The 20586-nt window shown below is 41.9% G+C and overlaps 1 protein-coding gene across 4 annotated transcripts in view; it reads left to right on the top strand.

The window, feature by feature from the left end:
- The window catches only part of NCAM1 (neural cell adhesion molecule 1), a 158627-nt gene that overhangs the window by 105501 nt on the left and 32540 nt on the right, over positions 1 to 20586 (top strand). For all 4 annotated transcript variants that reach the window (XM_075521323.1, XM_075521324.1, XM_075521326.1 and 1 more), the window contains exons 9-13: positions 6867 to 7017; positions 7605 to 7789; positions 8143 to 8239; positions 9068 to 9238; positions 10494 to 10625. In XM_075521323.1, the coding sequence (XP_075377438.1) occupies positions 6867 to 7017; positions 7605 to 7789; positions 8143 to 8239; positions 9068 to 9238; positions 10494 to 10625 (736 nt within the window). The remainder of the gene's footprint in view (positions 1 to 6866; positions 7018 to 7604; positions 7790 to 8142; positions 8240 to 9067; positions 9239 to 10493; positions 10626 to 20586) is intronic.

Raw genomic sequence — 20586 nt, 5'->3', positions numbered from 1 at the left:
ATGCCCTTTTAAGAGACATGTTTCTTCTATGGTTCTAGCAGAATACTAACTGTGATTCAGTAAATATTGTTTTGATTTGTTGTGTATTGGTCTATACAAGTTTTACAATTTTAGTGCAGACATGAGTGTGTTTCCTGTCAGATTTTTGGATGAGGCAATCACTAACTACTCTTACCCACGCTTTCATGAAACAGTTGCAGAGACCATCCTAAGTTTCTTACCCAGCAGTACAGCTCAGTGTGTGAGGAATGGGAGGGGTAACAGATGATGCTTTTATGCAGGCCTTTTAACATCTTGCCAGAGCTGGCAGTAAGTATATCTGTGGCATAGGATCTCACTCAGTACTGCTGTCTGGCCTCCCATGCTAGCTATCAAGACCTGCGTCACATTACCATTTTCTCTATGGCAAGTCAAAAATAAAGTGAACATTTTCTCACTGGAATGAAGGAATCAAAGAACAGAGGAAGAGATCAGCTCTGGCATTCTTCCTCCTTTAGCCTAATCACAGTTTAACCTATACAGTGTTATTGGGCCTTTTCCACCAAGGCTGTCCCACAAGGTTCCCTGTTCCTAAAGTAGGAAAATGCAGAAGTCTGACTTGTGAATGGATCACAGTTTGCTTCCAAAGGGAAGGGAAAGTGCTAGCATGCATGAGGCTCTTGGTTCCCCCTCTATCCCCTGCATGGTACTGAGTAGAGCTTGTGTATCTCTTTGTCTTGGTGAGCGAGAGTTAGTATGAAACTCTCCAGGATGGATAATGTGGTTCTGCCTTTTTTTTCTCCACACCCACGAATGCCATTACAAAGAAAGAGCAAACTCTAGGAGTGTGGGAACAGGGTTTTTTTCCTCCTTCATCTTCCTTTAGGTTGACAGGTACTGAACACCAAAGGATAAAAAGACTTGAAATCCCTCTGTGCTGACACCATAGGGTCTCGGGACTGAAAGGGGACTTGCATGGGTATAAGCAAGGCAGTTCCCTGGCTAGCCTGGCTTGCTCAGGTACAGAGAATGACTGGTACATCAAAAAGGGATTATGCTGAATTACTATGGTTGCCTGTTCAGCTTTCAAGGAACTTGTGCACAACAGGATATATATACATAGAAATGATCAGATGATGGGAGTATTCTAGCCCATGCAGGTGTCGGTGAGCTTCTCTTCAGGTGGCTTCACCTCAGGCCTCTAGTTGCAAGCAAATAACGTGCTTTTATCAAAGACATTCTAAAATGAGGCTGTCTGTACCATATTTTAATACTTAAGTCTCACAATGTTCACTAGAAGCACTGTGGAAACAATACTATGTTTTTGATTCTCATTTCCTAAGCTTTCATCTCCATTTCTGTAACGTCACTCTTGTGTGCTGTTATATCTGCACGTCGGCAATGCTTGTGCCTCACGTTAAATAATGCTATAATGGCTGTGATATTAGCAGGTGATTTTTGACTGCTGAACTGAAATGGACCAAGTTGCAATTGAAATACAGACCAGAAGAAAAATATTTGAAAGACAAATTATAGGGGGAAAAAGGAAACCCAGCAACTTTGGTCTTTCTGAACCACAGTGAATATGGTCTACACTGTTGGTGGCTTTCTCTGAATGGGAAATGTATGTTTATTGGTAAGGTTTGTGCATGTTTCACTGATGCCTGTTTGGTTGTCCCAAGCCCAGTAAGGACGGGGTGCACACATCCCTAAGCATAATGAGCTGAACATTATCAACTGCAGGTGCAAGGTTCTGCCCTGCTGTCTCCTGTCCAGAGGGGGTTATAGTGTTTCAATGCTCTGCAGCTCAAGGTCTCCTACTCCTGGCACAGTATGCATGTAAAAATGTGTACAAATGCATGATCACATTAATGATATGAGTGTTAATGTTAATCAGCGTGTGTGGGTGGCTAACAAACCAGTGTTAGAAAACCAGTTCTGTAGCTATCTTTGCAATTTAGTGACCTAGCTAATCAGAATCACTTCCCCAGTACGCTGGGAACAGGTTTCTAGAAACGGTGAGATGTGACAAGGGAAATAGTCGCTCAATATGTAAAAACAGAAGCAGTCTTTAGGTATCATTAGCCTTTGCTTAATCATTTTAAGACCAATTTATAGGATATTAAATTTTGAATGCAAATCTAAATTGAGGTTATATTGGGAAATGGAAATTGTGATCACCCCACACACATGAGCTATACAACTTGGAGCCTGCATGTGCACAGAACACAATGTGGTGCATACACTATGATACCTAAAAGCAACCTTTGATAAACTTTTATTGCTTTTTTTCTGTTGTTGTTGTGTTCTATATCTGTTCTCTCCAGGCTTCGTGGACCCGGCCCGAGAAACAAGAGGTATAAGATTACCAGACCTTTAGCAAACTTCTTAGTATTTTGGTTTTGGTTTCTTTTTAAGCATTACAGATTAACAATTCTCTAGTCCAGTAACCACGCCAACTAAACCAGCATTAATAATATGAACAAATTAAATATCAATACATAAAAGAAACAGCTTATAGAGTTAGAAGTTGCTTGGCATGTAGTAATGCATTTTTGGATGAGCAAACTAGCTGTGTTGGGAGTGAGTAATTCTGGTTGTCAATTTAAAAAAAAAAAAGACAAAGATAAAAGCAAATGCAAAATCTGACAAATACTGCTTTCACCATTTTCTTCTGTGCTACCAGTGTGAATCACATCTCTCTTGTAGAGTTTTAAGAATTAGTAACAGCATGTATTCTGGGAAAGTATTTTTTTCCAAAGATAGCCTCTTCTGCTCCAGCCAACTCATCTGTTTGCTCATGGTGGTACTTAAGTTTGACCTTCTCTTAAAGGACAACTGCATCATGTTCCATTTCAAAATCAATGCAGATAAATCTTTCACAAGTTCTCTTTCTCCAGAAAATGCTCCAAATTACTAAATTATTGTTTGTCTTTGATTTGCAAGGATCAGTGAGGGAGTGTGGGATAATGCAGTAACTCAGTTTGGTGCAAATGAGTTCTTTTATTGCTGTTTTATTTCACATTCAGTGCTATGTTTTAAAAATAATAATAATAATAACAACCTACCTTTACATGCACCTGATTTGTAGCATTCTTGCTTCAAAATGGACCAGAAAGTATGTCTCCAAGCAAATAGTAGGGGTCAGGTAAAGAACAAAATTAGCCATCGGAACTGGGTGACTTGTATTTGTATTTTTAGAATCACCTTTGTGGAGGCTCTGAGTATCCTGAATTCTTTTTTATTTTTAAGCCATCTTAAACCATAGAGACTGGTGTGGCCTAGACGAAGTGAACCTCTACTTAAGCACCATCTGCCTTTGTTTCATATGGGGCTGAGAAGATACTGCCTATTCTTACTTCAAAATAATCTGTTGGAATAGATGAATTGTGGCAAGTGAAGGCATCAGATATTCAGACCAGTTTGCGCTGAAGAATTTGGAATTTGAGTAGTTGCATCCCTTCAGGCCTCATGTTAATTCCTATTACAGTTGTCTCCATCTCCCCTCCCCCAGCATTTTCACTGTGCTCTGTCTCAAGCTTTTTATTAATATGAGCACTAATACTATTAAGCTTGCTGTCTCTAAAGTTCTTATTGCGTCTGTGTCTTAAAATATCCAAGTGGGATTCTGTGAGAATGTTGTTGAAGCTTATTGTTGCAGCTTGTGTAGACATATCTTTAAAATAGCTAGCATGGGGTCTTTTAGCAGTGTATTCCAGCGGTAGGGAGTTCAGTTCTTGGGAAGCTGAGTGAATACTTGGCATTAAGTGTTTCACTCCTATTAATGCATTAGCTGGTTTAAAGTAAGGAAGTCTCTATGACCTTCAGCCATAGCAGCATATATGGGTGTTAAATCTTGCTTTCCTTCCTTTAGAGGCACAATTTCAGTTGGCTGCTTCTTCCTCTAAACCACAGTCAGCTCTATTTATTATGCATAGTCCATAATGTCTCAGTTCACCATTCTGGTCCTGCATATACTGGAGAATTGTTGAAAGTCATATTAGCAGCATATGCTAAAAAAACCAAAACAAAACAAAAAAACCCAAACCAAAACAAAAAACAACAACAAACCCCCACACATACGTTACCACCAACAGATGCTAAAAAAACTCAGTTACAAGCAAAATTACACCTCAGTTACACCACAAACTGGTGACGCCTTTCTGGTAACTGGGAATTAGTGCAACCTTACAAATATTAAGAGCTGCAGATGAGTTCTGGTTAGTGCAGTGCAAGCACAGAGCTAGGAGAGACCACTTGTCTTCCTTCACTGGAATTTGTAGCTGTGGTCTGGATGTTGTTTTGTAATGATGTCCACCGTGTGGAAAGCGAGTGAGGAGAAGATATGACTCTCTGAAATTACGTCATGGATACTTGTTTGTGAAAGGACTGAAAATCCAAAAGGTGGAGGGAAGGGGGGTAAATGCATTTCCTACCTGTCTCTCCTCTTCCTCTTTGGCACTGAAGTATTGAAATCTAGGCCAGCTTTGTACATAGTGACTATGTGCCACATGGCATTGTCAGAATTTGGAGAAAAACACCTGCATGTATCTCAGGATAAGTTGTAGTAATCAGAGATAGAGAGAACCATCATAACCTTTTCTGTAGAGTAGCAGTTGCTATGGCATGAATTATTGCCTGTGTCCGTTAGGTTGTCTCCCCATTACTAGGAAGCATTTTGTTATCTAAAATTCTCAAAATTGAAGAGGCTAGGTAAAGGAATTACAAGTGTCTACATCTGGCTCACAAGTTTCTACCTATCCTATGTCTCTAATACCAGGAATTGTTAGCATCTGATGATCTGAAATATGAATAAAGAAAACTAGTAGCATGCTTTCTTGGGTAGATGTTTTTATCTTCTTTTTAGTATTTTTCTTGATCTTTCTTTCTCTTTACTTGGGCCTTTTGCATTAAGAAACAGAGCTTCATCTTCAGAATTGGTTGCATTGCTTGTAAAGTTATCATTTTACCACGACTGCCTAGCACTCTTTTGATTGTATTAGATCTTGAAAAAGTGGGGAAAAGGCAGGTGATACTGGATGTGAAATTACCTTTGCTGTAATGATCATGTGCTGGTGTTTTGCCATGTTTATACTCTTGCCTGCTGATGGGGTCATAGAGACGAATATTTGGGATATTCACCCAATTAATGAGCTAAAAGAAGCTGGGAGCCTCTGCAGATCTGAAGTCTTGACATTTATGGATCCTACCTCAATAGTTTCAGAAGTGAGCTGGGTTTTGTAGTCAAATCACAGACAAAAGGATAACAGTATAGTCAGCCAGTGAAGAAAGATAAAAGCAGAATTTGGTTGTGTAAGATACCACAGTGGACTAATGTTGTGTTAAGGGATCCTTCCCTAGTTCTAGGAAACAATTCACACAACATGACATGTACACAAAATAAAGAACTGTTCCCAGCAACACAAGGGACCAAGCACAGGAGAGGGAGTGGAGTTTGTAGCTTGTGGCATTGGTCAGGGATTGCAGTAGACCTGCGTGCAGGGTAGAAGAAAGAAGAAAAATACATACAATTGTTTTTGTGTCATCAAAGGATACTTTTTTTGTGCATATGAAACTTGACTAGCTCAAATGAACTAATATTTGGAACTAACAGAGGTAATCACATTTACTTGTAGAAACTTCATCAGTCTCTGAGATTGAGACCACTGGCTCAGAACAGAAAGAGGCTTCACGCCCAGAGGGTCTGACCACTTGAGATACCAGAGATGTACTTTGTGCTACAGCTCAGTGCATTTGGCTGTTTAATATCCTCAGGGTTTTTATTCATAATCTCGGTACTTGTCCTGCATCTTCCAAGAAAATTAATGCTCCTGGAGCATTAATTACATTAAGTGTGGCAGGCTGCAGCAGCAGGCACAGCCGTGAGGGTACCTAATTTGTACACTTGTGCCTATGCCACTTTGGAAACTACCTGAGAGAGTTGGTGCTTTAAAGCTTCCAAGCTGAAGCACAAGCACCAAGAGCTTGCACGTATGTCAGGTTGGAGGTAGGAGTCCATGGCCTTATGCGCTTCATGTATTAAGAGAGCACTTGGGCTTTGGTCACAAATTGGAGACAAAAAAAAAAGTGATGTGGGATGGGATCGCTGGGTGGCTGCAATCGCTTTGAGCAGATGGTAGTCTGGATTTTACATTCCTTGTTTCTCTGTCATTGACATCTCCACACTTTCTTGCATGTGGGAGCAATTTCTAAACTGGCATATAACCAGTGCAGATTGCTCTAGAATTTTCTTGAAGCATAACAAGACCTTGAAGCAGGGTTGTCTCTAGAAGGGTCACACAGTTTTCTTGTCCTGTTCACTGTACCTTGCTTTCTTCAGTGCCATGTTCAGGTGCAAGTTCTGAGCTTTCATTTTGCCGGATTCAGCTCTGAGGTCTGGGTCTGTTCTTATTAATGCCATGCCACAGGCATCGAAATAAAACAAGTATTGGTGAGAGAAGCGGAAGGCCTGAATTCTCTGAGCAGAAACACAGTAGCCGTTGGGGAGGTTTTCTACAAGAGCATGCTGGCAAAAATTTTTAACCAGAGCTGGATCTCTACAATTCTCATTCTGGGAAGAAGCTTGACATTATCTAGCTGTCCTCAGCCACTTAGTAGCATCTGATACTTCGGTCCTTCATTTCATTTTTTTTTCCCTTCCCCTGAGTGCTTTAAATCACTGCAGTTGGCCCTGTGCAACAAGGAATCTTCTTGTTGCTTTTGGAAATGCCTCTCTGTGCCCATGATTTCACCTGGCCTCAGGTGATTAATTCTGAAGTACTGAGCACTGGAGGGTTGGTGTGAGGTAGACTTGCATTTGTTCCCATCCCTTTAGGGCACCACAGGCTCAGAGCTCAGCCTCTAACTCTCTTTTCCTTTCCTGCCAGACCCTGGATGGGCGCATTGTAGTACGTAGCCATGCCCGGGTGTCGTCCCTGACTCTCAAAGAAATTCAGTACACAGATGCCGGAGAATACGTATGTACAGCCAGCAACACCATCGGGCAGGACTCCCAAGCCATGTACCTTGAAGTGCAATGTAAGAAGTGGAGGATGGGGCAGGGAGGGTGTTCATGTGTTTAGAGGGGGGACTGTTTTGATTTCCTTTTCCTGTGATGAGACTGAGGCATCTGCAGTTAGGGAAATGTGTGGTGTTTAGGTAGAGGGCATGGGATGCAACTCAGTCTGAAATAATTTTGTTGGAGACGTGTTGCTGTGTGCATACATGAAATGTTTGCTCTAGCTGTCTCCAGCTGGGATACTGTTTGCACCTTGGGAAGATTATGGGCCATCAATCTGCTGCAGTCCCATTTGTTGGGTGCATCAGAGTTCTTCCCTAGAACTTCCTAGTATGCAGTTCCCTAGATGCGTAGCATGCTGTCTGCTTCTCCTCCCACACTGCGTTAGGAGCAGCCTTTGAGACTGAGTAGGTTTCCTCCTTACATCTTTCAGCCAAAGACACCACACATCCCCCTAGATGAGAAGACAGTTCCCGTTTCGTATGTTAAATTCCCATCCCCACATGAAATGGGACCCCAGCCAAGGGATCATTAAAGTGAGGCTGACTGGGTTACTTTAGGAGATTTTCTGGCTCAAATTGTCTTCACAAATGTGTCTGTCTTTCAGATGCCCCCAAGCTTCAGGGCCCTGTGGCTGTCTATACCTGGGAAGGGAATCAAGTGAACATCACCTGTGAGGTATTTGCTTACCCCAGTGCTGTCATCTCCTGGTTCCGGGATGGACAGCTGCTTCCCAGCTCAAACTACAGCAACATCAAGATCTACAACACTCCATCAGCAAGCTACCTGGAGGTGAGGAAAAGCAAGGAGGGGAGAAGGCATATGCAGCCAGGAAGGCTCAGTGCTATCGAATAATTTATGTTCCTGATGTTGAAGGAGTTAAGTCTTTTGTCAGGGTACCCCGTTGGTAGACAAGAAGTTGTGTGGTGTTTCTGGCACATAAATGCGAAGAAAATCAGGTAATAGAAGACACCACCCCCGTTGCCTTTCACTTTCTGCCCACTGCAGTTCTCCCCTCTGTGGACAGCCCTCAGAGTTTTAGCACATGTACTTTATTGTAGTTTCTCTCCCCAGTAGATGCAGAGTGCATTCACAGAGTGAAAAGGGTTTTCTGATCCAAGCATGAGCCTTCATTCCTTCCACAGGTGACACCAGACTCTGAAAATGACTTTGGGAACTATAACTGCACTGCTGTGAACCGCATTGGCCAGGAGTCCTCAGAGTTCATTCTTGTGCAGGCAGGTGAGCATCCCAGGCAGGGAGATAAGGAAATGCATATGCAGCCCTTGAGCTGAGGTGACAGAGTGACCTTTCTTTTCTAGTTTGTGTTAGTGGGGTAGCAGGAGAGCCAGCTTCTACTTTCAGAGAGACTGTTCATAGATTTTTGCATTGGAATGGGTTGTAGCTAACAAGATCCGCAGTATCTCTGTTTCCTTGTTTCTGAAGGGTCTCATTCTTTTCTGTGCTTCCAGTACACTTTGACAGAACTGTGATCTTTGATTTCTGACAGGCATTGCATGTGTGCATATGTGCGCATGTGTGCTTCTCAAAATTGGCAAAATATCCCTAATAGTACAGGTAGTGCAAGATAGAAACCTCAGAGTGCTCTGTGCCAACCAAAGAGGCCCGGTGTCTGACTGCATGACAGACTGGAAGGACCTCTGGTGTCCTCTCAGGCCTGGCGTAGAGACAGATTCAGGAATGACCGGTCAAGCTATGTATTGGAGTGCCCTATGGAAGAGACTGTAGGGACAGAATAGCATCCAGGATGCTCATGCTACTCTGCTCTGGTTGTCCTCTTTTGAAGAAGGTACTGTAAATCTCCAGCCTCTTAGAGGAGAGACAAGATGAAGGTCTCTGCACTGTCTAATTAACATTCTGTTAATAATTAGGAAGGCCCTCTTAACAGCCTTCCCCTCCTGAGGGGAGCCTCAGGCCTACCCTTCTCCTCTCCTTTATGAAGCCATGACAAGGGTGTGTTTGATATTCCCAGTCTTCTGTTTTCTTTGCCACTGGAGCTTGTTTCCCACTGTCTTCTGTATCACTGGTTGTTTTCCCTTCCTCCTCCAGATACTCCGTCCTCTCCTTCCATTGACAGAGTGGAGCCCTATTCCAGTACTGCCCAGGTGGAGTTTGATGAGCCTGAAGCTACTGGTGGGGTGCCCATCCTCAAGTACAAAGCAGAATGGAGGGCACTGGGCGAGGGAGAATGGCATTCGAGGTTGTATGATGCAAAAGAAGGTAGGATGATAAAACAAGATGTTACCTCCCCCACCTGCATCTCAAAAGACTTTCTTTCCTTTAGGGGAAAGCCAGAGTGGAGGGTTCCTTAGCTTTGCAATTTCAGCTCCTATATTAAGGCCCTAGACAAGTTCTTAAACATTTGCTTTGCAGTGACACCTTGAATTTTCAGTTGGAAATGAGGGCCCCACTGTGCTGATAGCTCTACGTGTGTGACAGGGCACCAGCCTTCTCCGCCTACAGAGTGTGTGTTGTAGCACCATGTTCATCTCTGTATCCCTTCCTTGTTTGCACCATCCTGTCTGAATAAGGTGAAGAACCCTGTGCCTGGTATTGAATGAGGTTTCACTTGCTGACTGGGGAGTGACTGTGTGCTTCCTACAGAAGGCTTTTCAAGCCTTGTCTGTCAGCCCCTTTTGGTTACCCTTCAGTTCCCCTTGGAACATAAATCCTCCTATTCCAGAAGCAAGTCTGGCTCCCGTTACACCCTGTCTTGCTATAGCAATCTATAGGAATACACACTGCTTAAAATGTATCCTTAAGTCCAGTAAACCAAAGGAATTTTGATTTGGGAGGACTATGAAGAGGAGAGCTCTGAAATATCAGAGCTGAATCTTCCACCGCCAATCCTGGCTGGAACTGAAATTCTTCTTTTAGGTCCCCACTGGAGTGATGTGATCATAGCTAGAGTAAGGTTTATTTTTCTCATTTCTCCCTTTGTGTCTGAGCAGGAAGAATAGAGCTTATTTGTTTCTTCATATCACAACGACCCCACAGCAGGTTCTTTCCATCTCTTACATTGTGTCTGACCTCCTTATAGATTGTTAAAGGAAAGACATGGGTTTCTCTCCTGCTAAGGGCTTTGCTTTCAGTTGGATTATGTAGCTCAACCAATGAGCAGTTCTAGGTGGTATGTCTACTACAGTCAGAGCCCCACATGACAGTGGTCTTGAAGAGCATTATTCAGGGAGCTCCTTGGCACAGGCCAAGGGCTGATGCCCTCTGGTGTCTACCACAAACTCTGCTACATCCCCTCGAGAGAGGCTGTGGCAATACACCTCTAATCAGCTGTTTGACACAGAGGTGGTAGCTCTGACCTTTCTCTTTGTCTGCACTGTTTATGTGAGGCTGGGCCCAGAAGAGGGCTCCGTTACATGGGGTGAGTGTGGCAAAAATACACGATAGAAACATGGCATTTATTGTTGACTTAAAGCCTGAGCCTTTCTTTGCTTTTCTTCCCCTGTTTCTGCAACAGCAAATGTGGAGGGCACGATTACTATCACTGGCCTGAAACCTGAAACAACCTACTCTGTGAGACTGTCTGCGGTCAATGGCAAAGGCGTGGGTGAGATTAGCCTGCCATCCGACTTCAAGACACAACCAGTTCGTAAGTAAAACTGAGACCTCCCTCTGCTTCTCTGGTTCTCTTTCCTTGCATCTTTCCAGGGAATCTCTGCCATGCATGGATGACACCTTCTTCTCTTACAGACCTTGCTGTACCCTTTGTTTTTGTTGTGCTTTTTGATTGTAGTGAATTTCATTATTAATTAAAAATCTGCTTTGAAGGTAGGAGGCAAAGGAACTATTTTATTTGCACTAATTTGTGCCCTGGGTTACTAGTATAAACTTTGTATTGTCAAAGAGAAGAGGCTATGCAATGGAGTTTTAATAAGAAAAAGCAGCAAGTTGAGAAGGGCATTGATCATAGAGAATGTAACGTCATTGTCACAAGGCAGGTTTTTTGCAAATCAGAAATTAAGGGGTTCAGCATTGGACTGGCCATGAACTGTGGAAGGAGAGGGAGGGAGGGGGATTTCTCTTTTCTGCAAATCACTGCTTTAAGATGCCCATGCAAGCACGTAAGGTGATTTCCCCAACCTCTTATCTGCTTTACTTGGGTAATCTTCCACTCCAATGGCAGGATGCCCTGCTGTGGCCTAGCACTTTCCTTCCTGTTTCAACCAGGAACAAAAGAGGCAAGAATTAAAAAACAGAGAGTTTTCAAGACAGGAAGGAGAGAAAGAGAAAAAAAAGTGTAGAGTGGGTAGGAGAGATGTGACAAAAGCAGGCAGGGGAGAGGTGGTCTCTTATTCTTGTACGCAGCCTCATCTAAGTATTAGGATCTGTATTCAACCGCCTACAACCCCTAGGGTTCTTTCCCATTCCCCTTGCATTTAGATCTACAGCCTATCATTCTTCCCACCATCGCACCCATACTTGTGTACCTATTTCATAGCTCTTCTGACACCACTATGCAGGCCCTTCTCCTGAATTCAGAGCTAGCAATATTCCTAGTCCATGTGTGTGCATGCTTTGAGGCCCTGTGAGCTGTGCATGGTCTTGATTTTGTGTGCCAACTTCTGCCTCACCAGAATTACTGAGCAGTATGGGACAGTACACGTGCGTTGTTGCTTGGAAATCCCAGGCTTAGTGCAGTAAGCCAGCCCTCACAATTGATGTCCAGTCTGTTGTGATAACTCCTGTAACGTACTCCACTCCCTAGGGTTGGTTTTGAGACAGCTGGTGGTATTTTGATTTTCCAGCTCCATGTTCTCTATCTCCTCTTCTCACCTCTTCTGCATTTTTTTTTCCCTATCTCTGTCTTTTCTTTTTGTCTGTGTTCCATCCATGGAAAAACTGCAGGCATCCCTCACTCACGTAAGTGCCTCTCTGCATTCTTTCACTCTCTCTTTATGTTCCTAGAGTGTTCCTCTAACATACGTAACATTAGCTTTTAATCTAGTACCTTTTTGCTCTCAGGGTCTTTAGAAAGTAAGTAACTGGTACTGTCCATTTCCTAACAAGACTGACACTAGAATAGCCATTCTACTATGGGTAATACTGTTCTTTCTAGAACAGAATTAGGCATTAACATCTATGTCTTTAATGTAAAGCATGCAATTCAAATAGTTAACTTAGTGATTGTCTAATAATAATAGTTAGCTTGTTGATTACAGAGTGGAGTAGTGGAAGCCTTCATGTTTATGAATAGATTAAAAATTTCAAATTTTAATGAAATTTAGATAATTCAGAAAAAAAAACCCAGGATAAAGTTTTAGCTAAATTGCAGATCTGGTTTAGACCAATTAAGATCCAACCGAAAACTCTTGAATTTTTAGTATCTTCACAATTTTGAAAGCAAAGATTTCAAGAAAAAATTCACATTTTTTTGCCTCTTCTCACTAATACTTTTTACTGTTAGTAGTCTTTGGACAGTCTTCCAGCACTTATGTAGATTGTATACTCCAAATAAATAAATAAACCTCATACTAAATAAAAAATGCATGTTGCCCCCTTCCCAATGCAAAATGAGTTAGAGAGATTTGATGGATATGTTTAATTGTCAGTTGGGTTCAATGAAACATTGTATGCTCCATAGCTTTGTGCCTTTCGAATTAGAGTTAATCAATGGCAGCTAAAAGAAACCTCTTTATACAAGTGAGCATTATTCTGTTTATTAAAGTATACGTCCTTGTGGTGAACTGTTGTTATTCTCAAGATTGCATGGGCAAGCTTTATGAAGCTGCTGTCGCATTCTTTGAGATTTCTGAAGCTGAAGTAAAAAAGGAAAGATTTTTTTTTTTTTAACCCTAATTACAGGATTTTAATCAGGCTTGTGCTATTTTTCCTTAAAGATTGTATTATACAAAAGCTTGGACTTAGTGGACCACTGGCAGGATGAATGGATTGGTAGTCAAGATGGATGAATGAATGGACAGATGGCTAGATAGAATTGCAAATTGCAGTAGTTACAAAGAGTCAACTGGGAGACATGTTTCCAGAACATATCTGCAGTCTGTTGCCTAAAATTGTTTGGAGCCTGTTAATTTCAGTAGAAGTAATATATCCCTTATATGAAGGTAATCGTGGTTAGTATTATAGCTATCAGGCAAATGATTTGGTAGGCCCTTCTGAATTGGATGTAGTCAACGATACACAAGGGAGATAAGGGCTTAGGTATTCAGTCTCTGCAGATCAGTACCACAGGAAAAGGGAAAAGATCCAATTAAGAAGAGAGGAAAAAGAACATTAAAAGCTTTGTTTCAGCCACATCGACAGATCTGTCTGCCAAGCCTCTTGCTCATCACTTGGGGACAGGTACGTGGCTTTGAAGAACATTAAATCACGCTTGTAGTAGTTTTTTGCCTTTTTTTTTTGTTTTTTTTTAATGTGGCAGTTGGCTATCTATCAGTCTGTAGTCCCTAACTCTGCTCCTTTGTAGGGTAAGTTCCATTTCTTTTTTCCTTCTTTGTGGGCTATAACATTTTTTTTCATTTACAAATTAAATTCTACTGATGCTCTTTCAAGCACGTTTATGCCTTGCAGCTGTGATCCTTCTGAGCATTTGGTTATCTAATTCTTTCTCTCTCTCTGGGGTTCTCAAAGCCCATCTCAGTTCATGAACTGTCTTGCAGCAATGGTGAAGAGATTGTTGACACAACAGAAATGTCTTTTTTCATCTGTGCTGGAATTCCAGTCACACAATATTACCTGTTTGTGGGCAAAGTCAAAATCAGGAAAAAGTTGGGTGTCCCCTAGTCTGATGTGGTTTGAAGATTACAGAAATGTTTCAGAAGTTTTACAGAAAAGAATATAAAAACTGTGTTTTGGCACCAGACAAGGCTGTATTTTCAGACTAGCCAAAGCAACTAGTTTTCCTTGCCCTATTACTTAAAGTTTCTACTTCAATGTAAAAACTGACACCATTTTTTAATGCCTGCTGGGATAAGTCTGTAGTTATTTTGATTTTTTTTTTAAATTTTCCTCAATAAGCAAAAAGTAGTTTCTATCTTAGAGGCACATGAATGCCCAAGTAATTAGTGATAATGATGTACTATACTAGCACAGATGAGAATTGTGGGGTTGGGAGGATATGTAACTTAACCTGGGTTTGTACTTTCATCCCAACAATTCGCTGCATTTCCTTTTCCTTATAAATCTGAAGACAAAGGCTGCACACAGACCTTGTGAACAGTTTCTTTTTGAGCCCCACCTGTTTCTTGCTGTGGTGCAGGTGGGACCCAAATGTGTGTTAAACCACGAGAGTGTGTGTTTGTATGGTGTGTTTGGTTTTGATATCAAAATATCTTAATGTAAAAAAAAAAAAAAAAAAAAAAAAAACAACAACAACAGAAAAACCAAACAAACCAACAAAATAACACTAAAATAAATAATCCCCAAATTCCACCAGGTCCTAAGGTGGCAATAGGATAGTTAGCAATGGCCTTCACCAAAACAATAGTCATGTAAGCTGTGTTTTGCTGCCATACACACAGTGCTGGCCAGCATCTCTGCTGGCCTTAAATGGCATTGGTTTGAACTCCTGGGAATGTTGGTGAACAGTGATGTGTGCTCAGTGATCCTGTGTTATGAGAAAGTTGGTTTAAAGCAAGAACTCAGAGGATCCAAAATACAGGTCTGGCAAAGTACACTTACTTTGCTTGCACTCTGTGTCCAGAGGGGCTTAATCTGACAAAATCTTACCAATTTGTTTTTTAATTTTCCGTCTTTTGGCAGTATTTATCAGGAATCAACTCCCCTCCTCACCTTCCTTTCTCTTTCTTTAGCAAGTACTGCTGCACCCACCTCCCGTTTAGCAGAGAGTGAGTATGGTAGAAGAGGCTGTTGTCTTCATTCCACTTTGCTCTGCATGCATCTCCTCACTGAGTGTGGTGCAGCCTGCCTAACATCCTTGGGTGTTTTCTTTCTTTTCTCTGTGTGTGTGTGTGTGTGTGTGTGTATATATATTTTTTTTTTTATTATTATTATTTTTTTTTTTTTTCCCCCTGAGTGTAAACTGCATCTTCAGGTAGAGGAACTACAGATAAGCATAGGTTTGATTTCCAGGACAGAGAAAAGCCACAGACAGCTCCCAGGTATGCTGGACTCCTGGAAGGAGGGAGATCAAGAGAAAGATGTAGAGTGAAGCCCTGCCCATGTGAAAGCTGGTTGTTGCCATTAAGATTTCTGATTAGTTTGTGTTCCATTCTTGGGGACATCTTATGGGATATGTTTAGCTTTTGTGGTGTGAAGCTAAATTTCCTGAAATCAATTTACCACAGCAAACAGAGTTTAGTTTCTCAGCTAAATAGAGCGGAAGATACTCAAGTGATCAGCAGGGAATGGTTTGCGCTTCCCTAAGTGTGTTACTAAGACACCTTCTGGAGCTGTGGAAGAAAACTAATTTCTTTATATCCTGCTTCATCATTTTTTTTTAAATCTGCATAATCAGATTTAGGCTGCAAACCACATGAGGGTCTATTCTTTTCTCCCCTCACACCAGCAGCACTGATATCACCATGGGAGGAAAAGGAATTCATAGAATCATAGAATATGGTGAGTTGGAAGGGACCCATAAGGATCATCAAGTCCAACTCCGTGCTCCTTGCAGGACTACCTAAAACTAAATCATTTGACAAAGAGCATCATCCAGACGCTCCTTGAACTCTGACAGGCATGGTGCTATGACCATTTCCCTGGGGAGCCCGTTCCAGTGACAGACCACCATCTTGGTAAAGAATCTTTTCCTAATGTCCCATCTGAACTTCCCCTAATGCAGCTTCATTCCATTTCCTAATGTCCTATCGCTGGTCACCAGAGAGAAGAGATCAGCACCTGCCCCTCCACTGCCTCCCTTGAGGAAGCTGTAGGCTGTGATGAGGTCACCCCTCAGCATTCTCTTCTCCAAGCTGAACAAACCAAGTGACCTCAGCTGCTCCTCGTAAGTCTTGCCCTCGAGGCCTTTCACCATCTTGGTCACCCTTCTCTGGACACACTCTAACAGTTTGATCTCCTCCTTATATGGAGGCGCCCAAAACTTCACACAGTACTCAAGGTGGGGCTGCACCAGTGCACTGTAGAGCGGGACGATTGCCCCCCTCGACCAGCTGGCTATGCTGTGCTTGATGCACCCCAGGGCTTTGGCTGCCAGGGCACACTGACTCATATTCAACTTGCCATCAACCCAAACCCCCAGATTTCTTTCCACGGGGCTGCTCTCCAGCATCTCAAGAAGTCCGATTTATCCCTCTCTGTAGCTGTAGTTCTCTGCCCAGTCATGAAGACATGACAGTGACAGTTCTTTTGTTTTTAAAGATATTACATAGAATAGTAGAGAAATCCCTCACAGCTCATGTGTCTCATGCTGCATTCTTCCCATGACTTTTGGAAGTAGACACATTCTTGTCATTCTCTCCTGGTAATCCTTGTATTCAGCGCTTGTACAGTCTGCCTTTTCTCTTGGGAGTGGAGTGCTTAGCAGCATTCCCAAGGGGCTTTCAGTCTGTTAGCTTCTCTTGAAACTGCCTTAGTTCTCAAGGGTGCTCACACCTTGTTGGGTTGATAGATCTTTTTTTCCTCCTCTCTGCCTGTACTCTCTGGCTTTAGTGCATGGAGGTGAGAAAGAACAGCATATCAGGAGGGTAAGTTCTCATTAGTCCTTGCTCCTTTGTCTTCTGTTGTTGGGCAAAAGCTAGCAATGGGGTGCTGCTCTAGAGGGCCTCCCAGAAATTTCAGTACTTAATGGGCTAGCAACATGTGAACCTAGGTTGCTATTTAGGCCAGAAGTAGGCAAAAATGCTGTAGCTGTCTCTGAAACTGGATTCAGAGCTTCAAAACTCTTCAGGATGAAAAAGCATCAGTAGGGACCCTTGGAGCCGTAGCTTGCTGCAGGAACCATGCAGTGCAGGCTGGCTTCCCTGTCACCTGGAGGGGCCTGCACCTGGCAGCACAACTGTCCCTGTGGAGAGGGGTTGGAAAACAGCAGCAGCAGAGCACAATTTTTGCAGCCTCTTCAGGTAATACACATCTGTCGTAAGGATTCATTATCATTCTCAGCCTCTCCTCATTAGACCTCCTCTCTTTCCCTTCTATCACCCCTGCCTCTTATAACTTATTCAGATGGTATGCTTCACCTTTACATGTCCTATCTATCCTTCATGTTTCCATAGCAACTCAGCCTCTTGCTGAATCCGAAAGCTTAGAGCCACCAAGTGAGTAGATGGGAACTGCTCCCCTTTTTGGTCCGGAGTGCTATTTGTTATGCTGTAGCCCTTCTATGGAGGGAATTAAAGTGCTGTACCGCATTATTTTGATGTCTGTTAACCAATAATCTGGCATTAATGTGTTGTGTGAGCATGTAGCTGTTAAGAACCCAGCATGGTACCACTCTTCCTCTTCTTCCTGTTGTGCTACCGAGCATGTGGAAAAAAAAGGAAATACAGGATTTAGAAGAAACATGGAGGGGGAAGAGAGAGGGGGGAAAAAAGACATTTAAATGATCATTTCCAAAAGGAATGTTTTCCTTTCATGTTTTCCATTAGTGATTTTAGTGTTAAAGCTAGCTTCACAAAAGGGACGTGGACTAAATAATCTTCTTGCTACCCTGCCTTGCTCTATTTTCTGTGAATTTAGGGAGATACAGTTAATATTATACAAGTATGGATGTTGGATGTTGAAAGAAGATGCAAATGAGGAGGTAGAACATCTTACAGGAGAGAGAACTGTGGGGAGAGGGAGCATTGCCCCATCTTACCACTGATGTCCTGCCTACATTAAGAGGTCTAAGACTTCACAAGAAGTCCGTATCTGAAATGGGAATTGGATTCAGATTCCCTCAGTTCTTGCTCAGTACCTTGTTGGTTAGATAGCCATTCCTAGTGAGACTGAGTCAGGTAAGCAGATGCTTCCATGCTGGATCTGAGTAGTCTAAGGAAAAGTAGCTAAAACTTGCATTAGTTGATTGGTGCGTAAAAGAACCATTTTGAAATGTCTGGTTTAGACTAGCTGTTAAGAGTTCGGTGACACACCTTCCTGATACTGAGTGGATGTATCAAATGTGTGATTTTAATCCCTACTTATAGGAGATTTATAGCCAATCACATGCCAATATGAAAGGCAAGCAAATATTTGCAACACAGTCCTAGAAGACAAAGAACAACACTTAAGGAAGGCATAGGTTTACATGGTGCATATGTGTGTGTTGAACAACTAATCATTTCTACAAAGCCAAATGTTTTTCTTTTGATTTGCAATAAAAAACCATACGTGTTTCTGTGAATATGGTCTTTAAGATAAAGACCCGTGTGTTTACTTGTAGTGGGTTAGAAATGGTTCATCACTTCTAAATGGAAAATACTAAAAGCATGAAGTATGTGATTATTTTGGGGTTTGGGATGGAGGGAGGGGGTACTACAGCTAGTCTAGAACTGTCAAAGGAATTTAAAGAAGAAAATTATCAATGCATTTACGACTGGCACATTCCATGGTCTTACACATTGCATGAAAAGTTCTTTTATCTGCCGGTGACCACAACGAATGCTTTCCTTCTTGCAGTATTTTTCATGTATACAATACGTCAAACCATAATTCCTGATGCATCTGAAGTGGTAGTGGTTCTGTATTGCTGAAGAGGACTTCTAATTCGAATCAGACTTGGAGGGTGGGGTGGAGAGGGTGAAGGTCAGGGGAAAGGTGGCAACCAGCAGGTCTACTAATAATCTTTACTTTATTTCTTAGGAGGCAGAGACTCCATTATGGCTGTTCATATGTGGGGCTAGGAGATAGTTTCACTTCTGAGGGAAAATGTTGCGTTAATGTTTTGCAGAACATTCTTTGTTCCTTAAAAAGAATGGCTCTTTTTACCCAGAAAAGATGCTAAGAGAGAGTTCATGATAAACATTTTCCACACTGCTTTTTTGGGGGGGGGGGGGGAATGTTGGGATTTTTAAGGGTAAAAGTTTCTGTTTTCACCTATATTGAAGTTCAGGCTCTTATACTGAACAGAAGCAGATCTGACCTCTCACTGCCTCATTGTTATTTGTGTACATATTCAATTATGCAAATAGACACATTTGTTTTGTATGCTAAGTTGTTCTGCAGCATATGAATATGCTATATTCAACAGCATAAAAGGGCATTGGCACAAGGCAGATGCTCTTATAACTTTGCATCATTTAATTATCAATGATGCTGCTGAATGATCTTGTGCCCTAACCTAACCTCAGTGGTTGAATGAATGAAACCAAGAGCAATTAGAAATTGAGAGCTGCTGTGTAGCATCATGAAGTCAGGAAAATGAACAATGGATCTAGCTGAAACCTAATGAAGCTGAAGAGAGTTTCTTCACTGACTTCAGTGAGTTTTTTACTTTGTGATCAGTAACATATGGGAGATGTCTATAGTCATGGAAGAGGTTTAAGAACATGTATCTCCTTTGACTTAATCCTCTTAGGTTGCATAGTTCTGTATCAGTGGCAGTAATGAAGTTTTTTCTTGCAGCTCTCTCCACTGTGGAATCTGTTTTGCCTATCAGTGTTAGCAGTCACTTGAAAAAATTTGGGGGTTTTTTTTCAGTTGAGGTACTAATTTGGATCTTTCTTCTATCTAGTCTCCTGGTTTTCCAGAATCTATAGAAACTTTTGTCATATTTACTAAATTCTGGCCAACAGATTCAAAAGTTGCAGGATGAGGGAGGTGGAGGACACTGAGCAAGAGACATGCAGGTGGAAAGCCAAGTGGGGTTTTTTTCCTATAAAATCTGTGTTATGTTGCACAGTGCATCCAGCCAATTCAAAATAGGTTGCAGTCTTGGGAAAAAGGTCCCATGGGCATCCCAAGGAGCTGGTAACTCTCTTTGCTTTGGAATTTCTTACCCCAAGAAATGGGCCTGGCCACCAAGTATTTGTTATAAGATGATAGACGTGTGTGTGTGGGGGAAGCCTATTAACATAAAAAGTGAAAGTTTGATAGCAGCTGTTCATTAACTCATTTGTCTTTCACACTCCTTTTCTTTTTCCTTTCCCTTTCACTCATTCCAGACCTACCAGGATGTAAGTACAGATGTATATATTCTCTGCCACTGCCTGTGTCCAACCAGAATCCAAGAGCTGCTGTTGCAGTGCCTCAAGGCAAACAATGCTGAGGTCCCTGTCTCCAAAGGAATTTAATGTTCAGAGACAACTCTAATCTAAGATCTAGTTAGCTATGGAGTTAGGGAGAAGCATTTTCACAGAACAGACAAAACTTTATCTCTCCTTTTCATGCTTTTTAAAAATATGATCTGCAAGTACGCTAGTCAATGGTCTGTATCTCTTAACAAGCCCTGATAATAACAGTAATTATAAAAGACATTTTTATCAGGCTACTTGGTCTAGTAGTCCTGAGAGAGACAGAGCTGACTATGAAAGCCCTGTGTTTTCAGATTCACTTAAGTATTGCCTGTGTGTACCAGGGCCTCCTTCCCTTGCAAGCTCCAAGACAATCAGTGTTCTGACTACTTGACTTCTACCCATGACAATAGGATGAATTTCAAGGTTTTAAGCTAAAGGCAGTATTTCCAAATGTCTTCT

Source organism: Mycteria americana, chromosome 19 (genome assembly GCF_035582795.1).
Source record: "Mycteria americana isolate JAX WOST 10 ecotype Jacksonville Zoo and Gardens chromosome 19, USCA_MyAme_1.0, whole genome shotgun sequence".
NCBI classification, from domain to species: domain Eukaryota; kingdom Metazoa; phylum Chordata; class Aves; order Ciconiiformes; family Ciconiidae; genus Mycteria; species Mycteria americana.
This window is presented reverse-complemented; position numbering and strand designations above follow the sequence as displayed.